Source organism: Geotrypetes seraphini, chromosome 12 (genome assembly GCF_902459505.1).
Source record: "Geotrypetes seraphini chromosome 12, aGeoSer1.1, whole genome shotgun sequence".
Lineage (NCBI taxonomy): Eukaryota > Metazoa > Chordata > Amphibia > Gymnophiona > Dermophiidae > Geotrypetes > Geotrypetes seraphini.
Genome location: NC_047095.1, coordinates 960,852 through 979,874, shown reverse-complemented (window position 1 = coordinate 979,874; position 19,023 = coordinate 960,852). Strand labels below are relative to the sequence as shown.

The 19,023-nt window shown below is 44.9% G+C and overlaps 1 protein-coding gene across 3 annotated transcripts in view; it reads left to right on the top strand.

Moving 5' to 3' along the window:
• The window catches only part of CEP350 (centrosomal protein 350), a 411,819-nt gene that overhangs the window by 233,159 nt on the left and 159,637 nt on the right, over nucleotides 1-19,023 (top strand). For all 3 annotated transcript variants that reach the window (XM_033915952.1, XM_033915951.1, XM_033915950.1), the window contains 2 exons: nucleotides 1,998-2,182; nucleotides 2,673-2,760. In XM_033915952.1, the coding sequence (XP_033771843.1) occupies nucleotides 1,998-2,182; nucleotides 2,673-2,760 (273 nt within the window). The remainder of the gene's footprint in view (nucleotides 1-1,997; nucleotides 2,183-2,672; nucleotides 2,761-19,023) is intronic.

The following is a 19,023-nucleotide window of genomic DNA, read 5'->3' as shown; positions in this document are numbered from 1 at the left end:
TCCATCAAAATCACTTTGCTGTTCTCGTCCAATCCATCATCCTCTCCAGACTGGACTATTGCAATTCCATCTTTATATGTCTAACAAAGAAAAACCTCCACAGACTCCAGCGGATCCAAAACGCCGCGGCCAAACTTATCTTTTCTAAAAGTAAATTCGATCACGTCTCACCTCTCCTTTCCAAGCTCCACTGGCTTCCAATAACTTCCAGAGTCCGCTTCAAATGCATCAGCCTAACCTTCAAGATCCTCCACGGCATCCTTCCTCCATTAATTCCTCTATCCTGGAATTCCTTGAATCTTAGTACCTCCAGACCTACCCAAAAATCGAAACTTTCCTTCCCCTCATTAAAAGGCATATCCCACCCAGGAAAACTGGGGACTTCCCTCCTCTTCAGACTCACCGAGCTCTGGAATAACCTCACCTCCCCCCTTTGGAACCTGAGTGCTCTCCAACCCTTCCGCAAACACCTGAAAACCTGGCTTTTCTCTAAAATCTAACATCTCCCCCCCTCTCACATCCTAACTCTCTAACACTCTTCTCCCCTCCGATCTTCATCTAACCCTTTCCCTGGAGTTCCTTTCTTATTACAATCCCTGTAAACCGTGCCGAGCTCCACGACCATGGAGATGGTGCGGTATAAAAACCTAAGGTTTAGTTTAGTTTAGTTCCGTAAGTCGAATCATCTTTTTTTTCCTCTTAGTGGGTCCTCGTAAGGGGGACGGGGCTACCTCCCTCCCTCCGTTTTCATCCCTCCCTCCATTCTAGAGCTAAACTCAAGTTAATTTGAACCAGTAATCAAAGTATTTAATTGATAAACAATGCAAGGAAAATCTAGATACTATGATGTGTGCATGCATTTTTCATATTATTTTGACCATGACAATAATTGCACTAAACCTTCTCACTTCTTGACTTTTTATCATTTCTAGGCTGATTGTTATGTTACACCTGTTATAACTAATAATAAAATGTAAACACTAGTAGAACATGATAGATTTAAAATTTATGAACACATCAGTTTTCATAAGTTCACAGTGCTATAAAAAATAATGTAAGCGTTATCTGTATTTGATTGAATACAATACCATATGGTGCATAACCTGTGTTGAATGTTAAGGCCCAGATTCTCTGTATGGCGCCGAAAGCAGTAGCTACCGATTACATGTCAATCACACGATGGCGCCATATAGAGAATCGCGCCTCCGGGAAGAAAGGCGCTGGAAATGTAGGTCAGGGTTTTCCAGGCTTACATTTCTGGCACCTATCTTTATCATGAATTGCACCTATGTAGATGCGATTCTGGCACCTTTTATTTAGGCACTGATAGGTACTTTATCTTAATGTTTTTTGCCATCTTAAATGGCATTTCTCAATTAACCTAGTTACCAGTAGGGTAGAATTTCCCCCTAAACATATAATGCAGACAGGCAGCCGACCCAAAACCCTAATTAAATAATCTCTTGTTATTTTTACAGTGGTGACCATTGTAGCTTTTTAGTTTTGTTTAAATAATAAGTCAATAAAATCAGATTGAATGTATTTTTATAAATCTTTATTCATTTTCATATCTTATAACAAGTGTACAATAATTAATCAGAGAATTCTTACAAATCACTTGATATTCTTATATATTATTATCAGTAAGCATAAAAAAGAAACCCTCCCTCCCCATCCCTTCTATTAGGAATCAACCAATGTATTTTTAAATTTATAATAGTGACAGGAGAGGCTTCTGGCTGTTTAAATTGCCTGTATGAGGCTAACCTGACATTTCCAGCAGCACTTAACTGGATAGTTTTGCTGAAAATGCCCAGTTTGCACTCAAGCAGAGTCGGCACTTAGCCAGTTAAGTGTGATTTTCTGCACTTCTTTATCTGGTTGTTCATAACTGGTTAAGTGCTGAATATCACTGGCTGAATATTGGGCCCATAACGTCATACAAAGAGAACAAATTTTGGTTTGTTTACAATACAACTGAACTATTATGCCTGCAGGAGCTGAGTATGCCATTTTCAGGTGGTCAGGATAGTTTCTCCAAGTTTACTATGGAGATGGTGCGTCAGTACATGAAGGAAGAAGAAATGCGGGCAGCTCATCAGTCATCTCTGCTGCGACTTCGTCAGAAAGCATTGAAAGAGAAAACCAAAGCTGAACTGGCTTGGCTTGAACACCAGAAGAAGTAAGACGATTTTATCTTCACATAGGTTTTATCTATTTCTTCTTCCCAAGTGCAGTTAGCCACTTCACTGACTACTACATAGTCTCTGTAGAATGTAGTTTTGTTTTGTTAGGTAGCTAGTCATTTTTCTGTCTTAGAAACTTACAGCCTTACTTTGTTTAGTTAACCGTTCTTTCCCTTTTGACCTTGGTCAATCATACTTTGAGGGCTGATATGCTGTGCAGCTTAATGGAAGGGACTTTGTTTTAGTGACCTTGGCGCATGCAAGTATTTGAAGGCTACTAAGGTAGCTTCATTAGGTCTGTATTTTACATTTGATCAGCGTTTTGAAGACTGGAAGCTCTGGAAGGGTGTAGTCCTTGCATTTTCTTCACCTTGACTCTAATTCAACAGCTTCTCTGATGTGGAAAAGTTCTAAACGGTTCAATCCTTTTCTGTGCCTTTTTGCATTTTTTTAAATATGTTTTCTCTCTCTCTCTTCTTCATGCAGACGTTTACGAGACAAAGGAGAAGATGACAAAATGCCTCCCATTCGGAAACGGCAGCGTGGACTGTTGCTTAAGCTGCAGCAGGAAAAGGTAAATAAGCTTACCTTGTAATAAGATTTCTAAATGCCTTTTAAAGTACTGTAATTTTTAAAATTTATAAAGGTGCAATTCAAGCAAAGGACTAGCACAGAAGATATCTGGGGGAAGGAAAGGGACTGTAGAACCTAGTAGTTGATGTAGATGGGTAGATTGAAAAGGTTAAATTGTCTTTATCTATTGTCATTTTCTCTGTTTCATTTAAGACAATACAGTAGCTAATAGGTAAGGTTGATAGATTAATAGATTTTAAGACAGCTGGTATGTTGAGTAAAAATGTGTTAGGTCTTTCCTATAGAAGGATGGAGTTCTTGTCATTTTAAAAGTGAATCATTTTTTTCTGTCATGAGTAAACAACTTGAGGGTGGGGACTTAACGTGGTAAACTGGATCAGAAATAGGTTGATAGACAATAGAAAGTGATGTTCAGTGGCATTCACTTAGAAAGATGAGTACTGGAGTGTCTCAGAGGTCTATCCTGAAGCTGATCCTGTTCGGTATCTTTGTGAATGATTATCACCAAAGGAGTAGAAGGAACAGAAAGCCGTTTGTAGATGACACAAAGTTTAACAAAAGTTGACATCCTGGAGGGAGTAGAAAAAATGAGAAGTGATCTACAAAAATTTGAAACATGGGTCTAATGTTTGGCAGTTAGTCTTCCATGTGAAGACTTGGAGATTGATATATTTGGGGTGCAGAAATCCAAAAGAGCTCTATGCAATAATAGAAGCTGATGATTATGGACCACCTTGGGCTGATAGTGTCTGAGGATCTGAAGGTGGTGAAAAAATGTGACAAGGCGGTTGCAAGGTCAGAAGGATGCTTGGCTGCATAGCGGGATACAAACCAGCAGAAATAAGGAGGTGATAATATCCCTGGTATAAGACATTGATAAAAACTTACTTGGAATTCTGTGTTGAGTTTTTGAGACTGTATCTTTCCAAGGACATAAAGGCTCAAAGCCACAGTATGGGGGTCTGTGTTGGGGCATATGAGAAGAGATTTGAATATATGTATATGCTAGAGGAGAGGAGGAACAGGGGAGATATGATACAAACATGTAAATACTTGAAAGATATTAATTAGGTAAGGTATCACGACTTATCTTCTGCCAACCTTGCTTTCTGATATGTCCCTTCAAGAGTCAGTATGCTAAGTGTTCAATCCCTTCCTGCAATCCGGGAGTTGCCAAAATCTAAACACTTTTCTGAGCACATACTCCTCCCACCTTAGAGAGAGAGTTAGAGCCCCCTGCAGTTTCAATTTCTGCAAGCAATCCGTGCAGAAATCTTTTGAATATGCTCTGCATCTTTTTTTCTTATTTTTTTCAGTGGCTTAAGTGCCTTGAGACCCCGTATGGTGTCCTCTGCCGGAGGAAAGGAAAGGATGCAGTCCCATGGAGCCGGGCTGCTGCTTCATAGAGAAGCTTCAGTGGATCTGTGGAGCCAGCCTGCTGGTGCCACCCTTCTCAAACTCGGGGTCCATTCCCCTGGGAGTTCGCTTGTCAGGAGTTTAAGCGTAGGTTATATGCATTCTGAGTAAAATTTATCTCCGGGTTTCAGGGCAAAGGCTGTGTTTCCTGCCCCTAGTCGTGTAGAGAGTTTCCATGAGGTTACAGTCGGTGTCCGTCCAACTGGCAGTCCGAAGATCTTCAAGTTTGGTCATTTGGAGCAGTTTCTGAGGCAGAAAATCCTTTTCATCCATTCAGCTGCAGTGTAGCTGAGGTGATAGATAGGCACTTCACAGATTGTAAGTACACCTCCATTATTTCCTATGGAAGCTTTGGGGGTGGTCTGTGGGACTCTGTAAAATGCATTTTTCGGAGTTTCTGAGGGCAGGGTTCAGGTCTCCCACCTCCCCAAACCACAAATCGCTATTTTTTATTTCCGGATTTTCTTTATTTTTGCTGTCTTTGGTACAAATTCACTGGTGGCAGCCATCTTGGATTTTTATCATTCTTCTTTCAAAGTTTTATTTCTGCCTCAAAACCCCTTGATTTGATTAAAAATTGTTTGGGATGGTCAAATGTGTGCATTGATTGCACCAGTTCGGTGCCAGATCAGTGACTGTGTATCACGTGCCGCAGCATGCTGGGGGAGGGTCAGTAGCTTCGGGCTTCAACTCCTTCAGGTCCTCCAAGGCTGGGGTTCCGGCCTGGGTCTGATTTCAGGAAAAAATCACGCTCAGAGGCCTTTCTGAGCGTTCTGAGTCTGAGGACTCTTTTGGCATGGTATGAGCACCTCAGCTAGGTGTGAATTTTCACCAGACCTTTTTATTCAGCTCCTCTGTAAAGTGTTTTCTTCAGACCCAGCTCATTGGAAGCAGTCAGCGGGTACGTTGGTTTCTTCTAAACCGGTCGCGACAGTGGCAGAGATCCCTTTTCAGGATCCCTCTTGTCCAGCTATGGCAGAGCTCAGTTGCATTATGCCATACGGATATTATGCAGCATTTGTCTCCTGGCACTTTTTCTATTTTGGATCTGGCTGATACCGCTGCTGGGACTAATCAATAAGGTCACCATGAGAGTCCAGATTTGGGTGAGGACCCCTCCATCAGCAGTTACCTTTTAAACATTACTCTGTCCACTATTTTATTGATGAGGATCTGAAAGAGCTAAAACTGGAATCTCCACTTTTCACTTCATAATGTTCGGTCATGGACTGTTCTTATGTGCTGTCCTTTTTTTTCCATCCCATCCACAGCTTCTTGATCTTGTTACAGACCAATGGGATACTCCAGACTGCTCTTTCTGGCTCTCTCAAGCTATGTCTAAGCTTTATCCGCTAGCTTCAGCTTTTCAGATTTTTTTTTTTTTTTTTTTTAGCAACCTAAGTTGAATTCTGCTGTGGGGCTGGGTACCCAGCTCACAGACCTTCCTAGTGATGGAGGAGCAGTGTTTAAGGTCTCCCAGGATCGCAGAATGGATATTATATTTTTTTAAAAAACATTTTTTTGAAGTAACTTCTTCAGGCATCAAGGAGGCGGCAGCCTCCTTTGTGGCTCGTGCTTGTCATATGAGGTTACGCAGGGTGCACTCTGTAGAAGTGGATGTCTGCTTCCAGTTTGAGATGGACGGTGTAGATTATATGGCTGACGCCCTTTATGATCTCATTCGAGTTCTTACCGCTTATATGGCGTCTGCACACCAACTTCTTTGGATCTGTCATTAGGCTGGGGACACTGCTTCCAAAGCCACTTTAAGCAAGACTTCCTTTCAAGGGTCAGCTTCTTTTTGGGAAAGGTCTGTATAACCTCATTGCAGGTATTGCTGATTGCCACCCTAAGTCTCTCCCTGTGAACAAGTCTTGCTGGACTTTGGGAGGGAACAATAGTAATTTTCGTTCCTCTCTCCGTTTTCATCAAGGATCCTTAGGCTCTTCCTCCCAGAGATACAGTCCCCATGACACTTCCAATTCCAGACGTCCTTAGGCATCTGGATCCCAGGCAGCTACTGCTCCTAAACAGCCCCACCAGAGGGCCACCTTTCTCAGTTTTACCAGGCATGGGCTTCAGGATCTTCCAGCCAGTTGGCGGATCCTGTGGGACGTTTTCCACTTCGTTGAGTATGCATTACTGAAGGCTGTCTCATGTGGGTGCTCGTTGTACACAGCAGGTTAAGTTCTACATTGTTTCTCAATGTTTTTCTGTGTTGTCTTTGTGCCTTTTTATTGCTTGTTTTCATGTTTTGCAGAGCAGACCAGTCCACAAATTGTTTATGTTGCTGGAGAGCTTCCCCAGTACCCCTTCCTTGTCATGAATTTGTTTAGGTATGTTGCTTGGCTTTGGGACTGAACTGCAAGGGACTCTAACTATCTCTCTCTCTCTCTAAGGTGGGAGGAGCATGTGCTCAGAAAAGTATTTGGATTTCTGCAACTCCTGTATTACGGGAAGGGATTGAATTCCTAGCATACTGAATCCTCCAGGGTCTAACAGAAAGAAGATTATCGCAGGTGAAAACCTAATCTTCCAATACTTACATTAACCCCTCTCCTTAAATCACTTCACTGGCTCTTTATCCACCTTCACATACAGTTCAAACTCCTATTACTAAATTACAAAAGTGTTCATTCTGCAGCCCCTCAGTATCTCTCAGTTCTTCTGATAAGATGCTTTTATCTGTATGCTTCTTCTGCACTGCCAATTCCAGATTTTGTTCCTTTCATCTTGCTTCCCCATAAGACTTGGATAAACTACCTGAGCCCATGTGTCACACCCCTTCCCTTGTTCAAAAAGGCTGAAAACCCATCTTTTTGAGAGAGCCTTCATAACCCTACTCCCTCTGCTCACCATCTTAGCCTGCAGTTTAACCATCTCCACTACCTGTAACCCCTACCCTGGCATCCTGTTTATCAGTTTTTATTGATTAGATCACAGTTCTTCAACTGCCGGTCCGCGGACCGGTGTCGGTCCGCAGAAAATTTCTGCTAGTCCGCGCAGGGCCGGCGAGATCAAGTCGGCAGTTAAATTTCCTGCCGACTGCGGTTCCTCCCGACTTCGGTTCCTGCTGACTAATGTTCCTCCCAGCCTCAGACGATCAAGACAGGCTGCCGACGTCGGGGTCTTCCCTCTCTGAGTCTCGCCTGTTCGGAAACAGGAAGTTGAAACAAAATAGGCAGGACTCAGAGAGTGAAGGTCCCAACATCGGCAGCCTGTCTTGATCACCGCCCCTGCCGAGTTGCAGAAGAGGGCCGCGGGGAAGTTGCGATTAGAATGGAGAGAGCTGCAGATTCAGGTGCAGGTGGAGGAGCAAGATCCTGGGGAGCCTTCACAGTGGCTGTCTCCCCTCCCACCAGCTCTCCTATTTGCCAGGGCAGTGATTTACCGGCAACTTCCTGCAGGCAAGTACTGAGAACTGCTGGAAGGGGAGGAAGCCACTGTAGGAGGCTGTGAAGCTGCTAGATAAAGGGAGAGCTGTTACTGGACTTGGAGGGAGTTAGAAGGAGAGATGCTGTTGGGAGGGGAGGAGGGAAAGGGATGGGAAGAGAGTTAATGTTGGATAGAGGGAGGAGGGAAGGGAGAAGAAGGAGAGATGCTGCTGGGAGGGGAGGAGGGAAAGGGATGGGAAGAGAGTTAATGTTGGATAGAGGGAGGAGGGAAGGGAGAAAGAAAAAAGGAAGGAAACAGCTGGCAGGGAGATTACAGGAGGGGAAGGGGGTCAGGGTGGAATGGAGAGATCAGATGAGGGAAAGGGGAGAGAGAGGAATGAGAAAGTAGAGAGACATTGATGCTGGAAAGGGGGTCAGCAGAGAAATGAGAGAGGTATAAAGATGCTAGATCTGGTGTAGGAGAGATAAAAATGAAGAAGGCAGTGAAGCTGGAATGAATGATGTAAAAAGGAGAGAGGAGGAACAGGCTGGATGGACAGGGAAGAGGGGTATAGAAAGAAATCAGATACATATGGAAGGGGGAGAGGGTAGACATTGGATGGAATGGGCAACTGCTGGAAGGAAAAGAGTGAAAAGATGATGAAAGTAGAAACCAGAGACAACAAAAGGTAGAAAAAAATAATTTTATTTCTATTTTGTCATTAGAATATATCAGATTTGAAATATATATCCTGCTAGAGACATAACTGGGGACTGCAGTATTCTGTTAGCATGATATTTCTGTGTAGCATTCTATAATAACTTGGCTTGTTCAGTTTTCTTGATAGTAGAGGGGATATATGTGAAGGGGAGGGGAGACAGGGATTTTGTTGGTCCGTGCTCTGTATATTTGTATTTATAAAATCACAATTGTTCAGAATATTGTTTCTTTTTATACTTTAATAAAATACGTTCAATATAAAATCATAATTGCGGCTTGTGCAGATGGGATCAGATGGTTTGTGGGGACCGAGCTCGCAGAGATGGGGTGTAAATGGGGTTTTTAAATTTTAGTCCTAGTAGTTTGCTGGTCCACAAAATAATTCTTTTATATCTGCCGGTCCACGGGTTTAAAAAGGTTGAAGAACACTGGATTAGATTGTGAGCTCATTTGAGTAGGGACAGTTTCCTTTGTGACTTTCTACAGTCCTGTGTATGTCTGGTAGTGCTCTAGAAATAGTAGTAGTTCAAAGAAGATTGACCAATATGATAAAAGGGAATGGAACTCCTCTTGTATGAGGAAAGACTAAATAGGTTAAGGCTCTTCAGCTTGGAAAAGAGATGGCTGAGAGGAGATATGATTTGAAATCTACAAAATCCTGAGTAGTATAGAATGGGTACAAGTGAATTGACTTTTTACTCCATCAAACATTAGAAAGACTAGGGGGTCACTCAATGAAGTTACAGAGAAATACTTTTAAAACTAATAGGAGGAAATATTTTTTCACTCAAGAATAGTTAAGCTCTGGAACTTGTTGCCAGAGGATATGATAATAGTAGTTAATGTAGCTGGGTTTAGAAAAGGTTTGGACATGTTCCTGGAGGAGAAGTCCATAGTCTGCTATTTAGACATAAGAATGTAAGAATAGCCTTACTCCAATGGTTCATCTAACCCAGTATCCCATCTTTGTGGAGGCCAATCTAAGTTACAAGTACCAGGCAAAAACCTAAATAGTAGCAGCATTCCATGCTATCGTCCCATGTCTGTATCAACAGCAGACTATAGACTTTTCCACCAGGAATTTGTCCAAACCTTTTTTAAAACCAGCTACATTAACTGCTCTTACCACATCCTCTGGCAACGCGTTCCAGAGTTTAACTATTGTTTGAGTGAAAAAATATTTCCTTCTAGTGGTTTTAAAAGTATTACTCTGTAACTTTGAGTGTCTCCTAGTCTTTGTAAATCTCGATGCAGTAAAAATCGATCCACTTGCACCCGTTCTACACCACTCAGGATTTTGTAGACTTCAATCATATCTCTCCTTAGCCCTCTTTTTCCAAACTGAAGAGCACTAACCTTTTTAATCTTTCCTCATACAAGAGGCGTTCAATCCCTTTTATCATCTTGGTCGCTCTTTGAACTTTTTCTAGTGCTGTTATATCTTTTTTGAGATAAGGAAACCAGAACTGAGCACAGTACTCAAGGTGAGGTTGCACCATTGAGTGATACAGAGGCATTTTAACATTCTTAGTCTTGTTAATCATCCCTTTTCAGGCAGCTCTTTATGATAAAGAATTTCGACCACTATTGCTTACAGCTCACTCTTATAAACATTTTAGAATACAGCTGAAGACCTATCTTTTTTCAAGTACTTGACTAACTAACTTGTTCCATTCCGTGCATCATGTTTATTGTTAATAATCTTTTGTAAACCGCGTTGAACTTATGGTTACACGGTTAACAAGCACAATGTTATGTTATGTTTTCTAATAATTCCTTGCATCCTCTTTGCCTTCTTGGCTGCTGCCGCACATTGGGCGGATGACTTTAGTGTATTGTCTACGATGACACCCAGATCCTTTTCTTGAGCGCTGACCCTAAGGTGGTCCCTGGACAGACATGGAGACAAGGGGAAGCCATCTGCTTGCCCTGGGATCAGTAGCATGGAATGGTGCTACTATTTGGGTTTCCACCAGCTACTTGTGACCTGGATTGGCCACTGTGGAACAGGATATTAGATTGAATATTGGTCTGATCCACAGTGGTTATTCTTAAGTTTCTTATCATTATGTTTTTTTTTTGTTTTTTTTTAATTGCTGTAAACTGCTTTAATCTTACCATAGGTAAGCAGTATATAAAGTTTTAAATAAATATAAAAATAATTGTGGCAGATTGGTGGTGCTGGGGGGAGGTGGGGGAGGCCCCAGTGCAGCAAAAAAGATAATGAACCCATGAGTTTGCAAGCAGGGATTCTTATGGAGCAAGGTGTGATGGCATTGCAGCCACACAGGGAGTACTGCTTTCATCAAACTTCCACTGAAACAGGCAGCAAGGGATTTTCAGAGTGCTAATCAGTCATGCAGTAGGAGGGATCATACACAAGAGGGAGGGCTGCTTGGTCTAGACAATACCCTTGTCAGGGGTGTTTTTGGGCAGAAGGCTTCTGCTTGCCAGCCAGGGTTTGTGGGGCACTGTCAGTTTACTAATGTTGCTGCCTCCTTCCCATGCTGATGCTACAGAGCAGGTGGGGCCTCCTTGAGGGATTGTGTTTGGGTGGCTTGCTGGTGCTAGCTCAAGCTGTCTGCTTCCTGTCTTTTAGTTGTGAAGCCTCCTTGTTGTTGGGATCTTTGTTGGCTGCCTGGGTCTCCTTATAAGCTTCCAGCTAGCAAAAAGAGCAGCCATTTTTGACATGGATGGCATGCCTCCCACCAAACCAGACATTTTGCTTCAGTGAGGAAGGGGGTTCTGGTGCAGGTATCTCCTTCTCTTAGATTTCAGAGCATGGGGTAGGCTTCCAGGGGCTTTTGCTATGTGGCCTCAGGGTTCCTAGACCCCTCCTTCCAGTCTAATTGGAGCTGTCATTGTGAAGGAGGATCAACACTTTTCTTTTAAAGATTTGGTCCTTTATTCATGGTCCCTCTGCCCATGTGCAGTATCATTGGTAGGTTAGTATAGTCAGCTGGTTGTCTACCCTGAGGGTTGCAGACTCGTTTCTTCTTTCTTGACCCTTGGACTCTGTGCCTTGCACTGTCAGGAAGGTGCCCTTGTTAGCAGCTACTCAGATATATACTTCACTGACTCCTACATAGTCTCTGTAGAATGTAGTTTTGTTTAAGGTAGCTAGTCCTTTTTCTGGGAAAAAAATTTTCAGGTCATTTGGGGTTTTCCCCCCACAATTTCCAGGCTATTTTTTGCATTTCATACATTTGTTTTAATATAAATGTTTTAAAGTTCTTTAATTTAAAGGTTAATGTGTTAAATCAATTTAAAGGTTAATGTGTTAAATCAATTTAGTGCTCTTCAACATATTTATAAACGATCTGGAAATTGGTACAATGAGTGAGGTGATTAAATTTGCAGACGATATGAAGTTATTCAGAGTAGTAAAGATGCGGGAGGATTGCGAAGATCTGCAACGTGACATAAACACACTCGAGAAATGGGCCGCAACAAGGCAAATGAGGTTCAACGTGGATAAGTGTAAGGTGATGCATGTCGGTAACAAAAATCTTATACACGAATACAGGATGTCCGGGGTGGTACTCGGATAGACCCCCCAGGAAAGAGACTTGGGGACAAGTCAATGAAGCTGTCCATGCAATGCGCAGCGGCGGCAAAAAGGGCAAACAGAATGCTAGGAATGATTAAGAAGGGGATCACGAACAGATTGGAGAAGGTTATCATGCCGCTTTACTGGGCCATGGTACACCCTCACCTGGACTACTGCATCCAGCACTGGTCGCCGTACATGAAGAAGGACACAGTACTACTCAAAAGAGTCCAGAGAAGAGTGACTAAAATAGTTAAGGGGCTAGAGGAGTTGCCGTACAGCGAGAGATTAGAGAAACTGGGCCTCTTCTCCCTCAAAAAGAGGAGACTGAGAGGGGACATGATCGAAACATTCAAAATACTGAAGGGAATAGACTAAGCAGATAAAGACAGGTTGTTCACCCTCTCCAAGGTAGGGAGAATGAGAGGGCACTCTCTAAAGTTAAAAGGGGATAGATTCCGTACAAACATAAGGAAGTTCTTCTTCACCCAGAGAGTGGTAGAAAACTGGAATGCTCTTCCAGAAGCTGTTTTAGGGGAAAACACCCTCCAGGGATTCAAGACAATGTTAGACAAGTTCCTGCTGAACCGGAAAATACGCAGGTAGGGCGCCGCTAGTCTCATCTAGAGGTCTGCACGGGAACGGGGATCGCGGGGATCCTGTGGGTCCCGCGGGTTCCCCCCCTGGCTCACGGGACTCCCACGGGGACGCCCCCTGGCCCACGGGACTCCCACGGGGATGCCCCCCTGACCCATGGGACTCCCACGGGGACGCCCCCTGGCCCACGGGACTCCCACGGGGATGAAAACAGCCTACCTAAATTCTGGCGATGCAGGCATGCAGCTTACAAGTCCGGCGTCGCGGCGGGAAATAGCCATGCTGAGCAGTGAGCTCAGCACATACATAGATGAAAGCCTTGCTTGCTGATTGGTCCGGCGGCCCCGCCCCGCCGTGCCGCCAGACCAATCAGCAAGCAAGGCTTTCATCTGTGTACGTGCTGAGCTCACTGCTCAGCATGGCTATTTCCCTACGCGGGCATTAGGCTATTTTTGTCATTTCGGGTGGGGGGTGGCAGCGGCAGCAGCAGCAGCCTGAAAAAGAAATCATCCTGGCCCGGGTCGGTGTCATACTCCGGAACTTCTACCTCTTCCAGCAGCCCTCTCCCTTCTACCTGCTTCCGGCCACACCCCCTGCTCCGCGGCTCTCTTCGGCAACTCAGCAGCAGCGATCGACACAAGCTTCTGACGTCGGGGCCTACCCTCTGCGAGTCCCGCTTGTTTCAACTTCCTTTTTCCACAAAGGCGGGACTCGTAGAGGGAAGGCCTCGATGTCGGCAGCTTGTCTTGATCACCGCTGCTGACGAGTTGCTGAAGAGAGCCGCGGAGCAGGGGGGTGTTGCCAGGTGCAGGTAGAAGGGAGAGGGCCAGATGCAGGACTCGTGGGTGAGGGAGGAGAAGAGAGAGGGGAGGGAAACAAAAGGAAATATTTCATACTGGGCTGGGCCGGAGTGGAGGGAGGGTGGAAAGATTCTGGCTACCGGGTGCAGTAACAAAGGAAAAGGGGGGAAAGCTGAAAATGGATATAGTGACACAAAGAAGAGAAAGGGTAAGCAGGACCTACTGAATAAGGATAGAGATACAGAGGGGACATGAAGAGGAGGTGAAATAGAGACATAGAAGTAATGCTGAAAAAGTGTGTGGGGGGGAAGATAAAGACATTGAAAGGGCAAATGGTGAACATGGGGTAAAGACAAGGACAGAGACAAATGAAGGTTCTGAAAAAGTGGTGAGATAGGGATATAGGTGAGATGGACACAAAGAAGGGTGATGCTGGAAAATAGGTGGAATGGTAATTCTGACAGACACAGAAGGGAAATGCTGGATCAAGGAGAGATGGGGCTCAGGCTGGATGAAATGAGGAGAAATGCCTTGTTGGCCTGGAACTTCCTCTCCTACGTCAGAATTGACGTCAGGGAGCGGAATGCTGGTCAGCGCGACGCTTCTGCAGGGAAAGCTTGGGACAGTGGTGGCTTGGGGGCTATTCCCCGATGGCGGTGGCAGCAAACCGAGTGGCTTTGGGGAGGGCACGGAGAAAGAAAGAAAGGGGGCAGACAGGGAGACAGAAAGAAGGGGGAACAGGGAGACAGAAAGAAAAAGTTGGGGGAGAGAATGAGGTCTGGAGGAGAGGAAACATACAGGAGGCTGAAAGAAAGGAAGAAAGATTGGATGCACAGTCAGAAGAAGAAAGTGCAACCAGAGACTCATGAAATCACCAAACAGCAAAGGTAGGAAAAATGATTTTATTTTCAATTTAGTGATCAAAATGTGTCTGTTTTGAGAATTTATATCTGCTGTCTATATTTTGCACTATGGCTCCCTTTTACTAAACTGCAATATCGTTTTTTAGCGCAGGGAGCTAAAACCTACTATTGTGGTTTAGTAAAAAGGGAGGGGGTGTATTTGTCTATTTTTGTATTTTGTTACCGAGGTGACATTGCATAGAGTCATCTGCCGTGACCTCTTTGAAAAAACCCGGAATATGAATAATTAACATTTTCTCTGCCTTTCATTGTGCTTTGTGTTTTTTTAAAATTTTATTGTTGGTAGATCATTTTGACTTAGTCATTATAAAAGTAGCTCGCAAGCCCATAAAGTGTGGGCACCCCTGCTCTAAGTCTTCTTACTCTGGGGCACCAGACCTCCCTCATACAAAGGCCGGGAATGCAGAGTTGGTTCCATTCTCGGTAGGGGATGCCTTGGTAGGCTCACTGCTCAGCCACTGGGAACCCAGATTCGGTCCTGTTCTGGGTGGAGGACACTTGTGGGGTGGGGTGGGGTGGGGAGGGGGGCTAGTTTGCGCCATCGTGCAATCTCACCACTCTGCCTCTGCTGGCAAAAGCACAGTCTGCCCCAATCTAGGGGGAGAAAACCTAGCAGGGACCAGGCTGCACCACAATACTGGCTTCTAGAAAGCACAATGGACTGGGGGGGAGGGGTCTAGCAGTGTGTGGCACCATTTGGACCCATGTAGACTTGCACGGCCATTCAGATGCTGACCTGAGGTCCCTTTCCATCCAGCATCAGCCCCTCCTCCTCTTTCCATCCAGCATCTGCCCCTCTGTCTGCTGCTTCCGCCAAGCATCTGATCTGTCTCCTCTCTTCCTCCTTTCTGCCCCCTCTGTCATCTCATCCATCATCCTTCTTTCTCCCCCTTCCATCCAGCATCTGCCCATCTTTCCCCCCCTTTCAGCCCAGCATCTGCTTCATTTCTCTTTCTCCCCCTTCTATTCAGTGTCTGCTCCATCTTTCTCTTTCCTCCCTTCCATCCGTATCCTCCCCTTCTCCTCCTTTCCATTCAATGTCTTCCTCCCCTCTCCTTTTCTTTACATCCATCATCTGTCTTTTTCTCTCTCCCCAGGCATTCCAGCTTGTCTTATCTTTCCCCTTTCATATAGTGTGTCTGATCCCTGCCCATTTCTATCTACAGTCTGTCTCCTCTCACCTCCTACATCCAGTGTCTACCCCCTCCCACCTGACACCTCAGCCACCGCCAGACTGATGCAAAGCCTTCCCTCCGATGTCAGCTCTGACTTCGGGGGAAGACTTCTGGGTCGGCTACATATGGCTTGCTGCAGGCTGCCTCCAAACCCTGCTGTTATCTGGACTCAAATAAAGTGGTGGAGGGGAGTTCATTTTTGGACACAGAAGTCATGAACTGGGGAGAGAGGAAGGGAGGGAAAGAGATGCTGAGGTGGGGGAGGGAATAGAAAGAGAGACTTGGGTGTGGGTGTGTCAATGAGCGGGAAAGAGAGATGGTTGTGTACACATGGCAAATGGAAGAAAGAGGAGAATTTTTGGTTGTAGGGAGGAAGGTACAGAATGTGATAGGGAAGAAAAAGATGAGAGTGAGAAATGTGGCAAGGGAATAATGGGACAGATTGAAAGGGATGCAAGAGGGAGGAATATTGGACAGTGGTGAAGGGAATGGAGGGAGAGATGTGGCATAGTGTTGGAGAGGGGTGATAGAAGGAGAAATGTTGGGCATGGGGCTGGTGGGCAGGCACGAAAGATGAGAAAGAGATAAATGCTGGACCATGGTAGGGGGAACCAATGGACAGCAGCAGAAGAATTTACAGAAGATGGGAAAGTGGAAAAAAGAAACTGGGACCAACTTTATGGAAAAATAAGTCTCCAGACAACAAAGGTAAAAAACGGAATTTATTGACTAAAATATGTTAGCTTTGGGTAATGTATATGGCAGATGTCTTTGTTTTGTGTTCAAAAGAAAAGGAAATGCATTTCTGGTTTTATTTCTACAGTGTTGAAGTACTTGTTGACCCTTGCTGTGACTGGTGGGGATCCCCAAGCACCGCCAGCAGAGGACCTCCTCTAGAGATGGCCAGAACTCCCCTCCACCAAGCGCAGCAGTCGCTGGCAGCATCCATGAGCCACTGAGGTGCCAGCATCTGTGACTCAGGGACGCTACTGCTGCCTGCCAAGCTTGGCAAAAGGGACCCCCGGCCAACTGCAAAGGAAGTCCTCAGTTGACAGTTTGTGGGTTCTCATCAGCTGAGTATTTATATTTTATATTTACATTAGAGGTTCTGGTAGAAACCCATTTACAAAGTATGTATTCTTCCCAATTAATATTTCCAAATTAATAAAGTCTCTTTGCTTATTTGTAAATGGGGTCTCTACCAGAGCCTTTAATTCAGTAGCATAATTAAATAAAATAACTATTTCTGAAGTTTATAGGGAAGGATGGTGACGGAGGGGATTCCTCGCGGGGACGGGTGGGGACGGAGGAGATTCCTCGCGGGGATGGGTGGGGACGGAGGGGATTCCTCGTGGGGGACGGGTGGGGACGGAGGGATTCCTCACGGGGACGGGTGGGGACGGAAGCATTCCTCACGGGGACGGGTGGGGACGGGTGGGATTTTGGTGGGGACGGGTGGGATTTCTGTCCCCGCGCAACTCTCTAGTCTCATCTTGATCACTGGTCTTTAACCTAGGGGCCGCCGCAGGAGCGGACTGCTGGGCACGATGGACCACTGGTCTGACCTAGCAGCGGCAATTCTTATGTTCTTATGTAGTGTGCAATAATTCTTAAATCAAATGCTTGCTAATGAATGCACAAACCTAGCATTCTTTGAGAGATGTGGGAGGTTCTTATTATCAATTAGATAAGTTCTAATGCTGGAGGCAGGAAGAAGTAATGTTTTGGACAGCACCTACAGGTTCAGTTGCTGTGTTGTGGACTTATAGCTAGTTGTGGGAGTTAGAGCTTAATGAGTGGTGCAGCTGCTAACTTAACCTAATGATGTTGCAGGAAATTATATGTTATTTATCCCACATTTGGCAAATGGGTTTTGAGTTATTTAAACTTTTTAGTACACAGAACATAAATGTAAATGGACTCGATAGGCATCTCAGATAAAGTATACCCATGGTTTGAAGGTTTCTTAAAATCCAGAACATACAAAGTAAAATCAGACAAAGAAAAATCCAAACCTTGGTCCAACCCCTGCGGCGTTCCACAAGGGTCCCTACTGTCCCCTACTCTCTTCAACCTATATACGGCCTCTCTTGGTGTTTACCTGAACAAACAAGGCCTATCCTCTTATAGCTATGCTGATGACATCACCATCCTCATTCCTTTCGACCAACCAATGCTCTTAATGTCAGACACACTACACAGAACTCTAGCTACAGATACGACTTGGATGGAAGACCACAAACTGAAACTCAACCCAGACAAAACTAAATTCATCCTCCTAGAAAATAACAAAATCCCAACCATAACCAACTTAGAAATCAACTCTATCAACTACCCTTTGCAAACCACCCTAAAACGTCTAGGTATGACTATTGACAGAGGCTGCACCATACAACCACAAATTAACAAAACAATACAGAAATCTTTCGCAGTTATGAGAAACCTTAGACAAGTCCGAAAATTCTTCAAAAAAACACAATTTCAGCTCCTAGTACAATCTCTAATCCTAAGTATCCTAGCATATTGCAACATCCTCTACCTCCCCTGCCCTGCAATAATGATTAAACAACTACAGACAATTCAGAATACAGCTCTGAGACTTGTCTATTCATTGAAAAACCATGATCACATTACTGAGGCACTGAGAGGTTAGAAAAGCGAAAGGGGAATACGAAGAGGGGCTGGCCAGGGAGGTGAAAAACTTCAAGGCATTCTTCAGTTACGTAAAGGGGAAGCGACCAGCGGGAGAGGAGGTGGGGCCGTTGGACGATGGGGATAGGAAGGGAGTGATTAAGGAGGATAAAGAGGTAGCTGAGAGGTTGAACACGTTCTTCTCGTCGGTTTTCACGAGCGAAGACACATCTAATATACCGGACTCAGAGGAGCTCATGAGTGGGGAACAGGCCGAAAAATTGGAGCACATAGAGGTAAGTAAGGAGGATGTCCTCAAACAGATAGACAGGTTAAAATGCGGTAAATCACCGGGCCCGGACGGGATCCACCCAAGGGTTCTGAAGGAACTAAGACAAGAAATAGCGGGCACAATCCAGCATGTTTGCAACCTATCCTTGAAAACTGGTGAGGTACCAGAGGACTGGAAATTGGCGAATGTCACACCTATCTTCAAGAAGGGATCAAGGGATGACCCCGGGAACTACAGGCCGGTGAGCCTGACTTCAATTATAGGGAAGATGGTGGAAGCTATGATCAAGGACGGCATTTGCGAGCACATCGAGAGGAATGGCCTACTGAGAACAAGCCAGCACGGATTCTGTAAGGGAAGGTCGTGCCTAACGAACCTTCTGTACTTCTTTGAGGGAATAAGCAGTCGGGTGGACAATGGGGAACCCATAGACATCATTTACCTCGATTTTCAAAAGGCTTTCGACAAGGTGCCACATGAAAGGCTGCTTAGGAAGCTGTGGAACCACGGGGTGGGAGGGGATGTGCACAGATGGATCAAGCACTGGTTGTCGGATAGACTGCAGAGGGTTGGAGTGAAGGGCCAATATTCTGACTGGTGGGGAGTCACAAGCGGTGTGCCACAGGGATCGGTGCTGGGGCCGTTACTCTTCAACATATTTATCAATGACCTGGAAAAGGAGGCAAAGTGCGAGGTTATAAAATTTGCAGACGATACCAAACTGTGCGGCAGAGTTAGGTCCAGGGAGGAGTGTGAGGACCTGC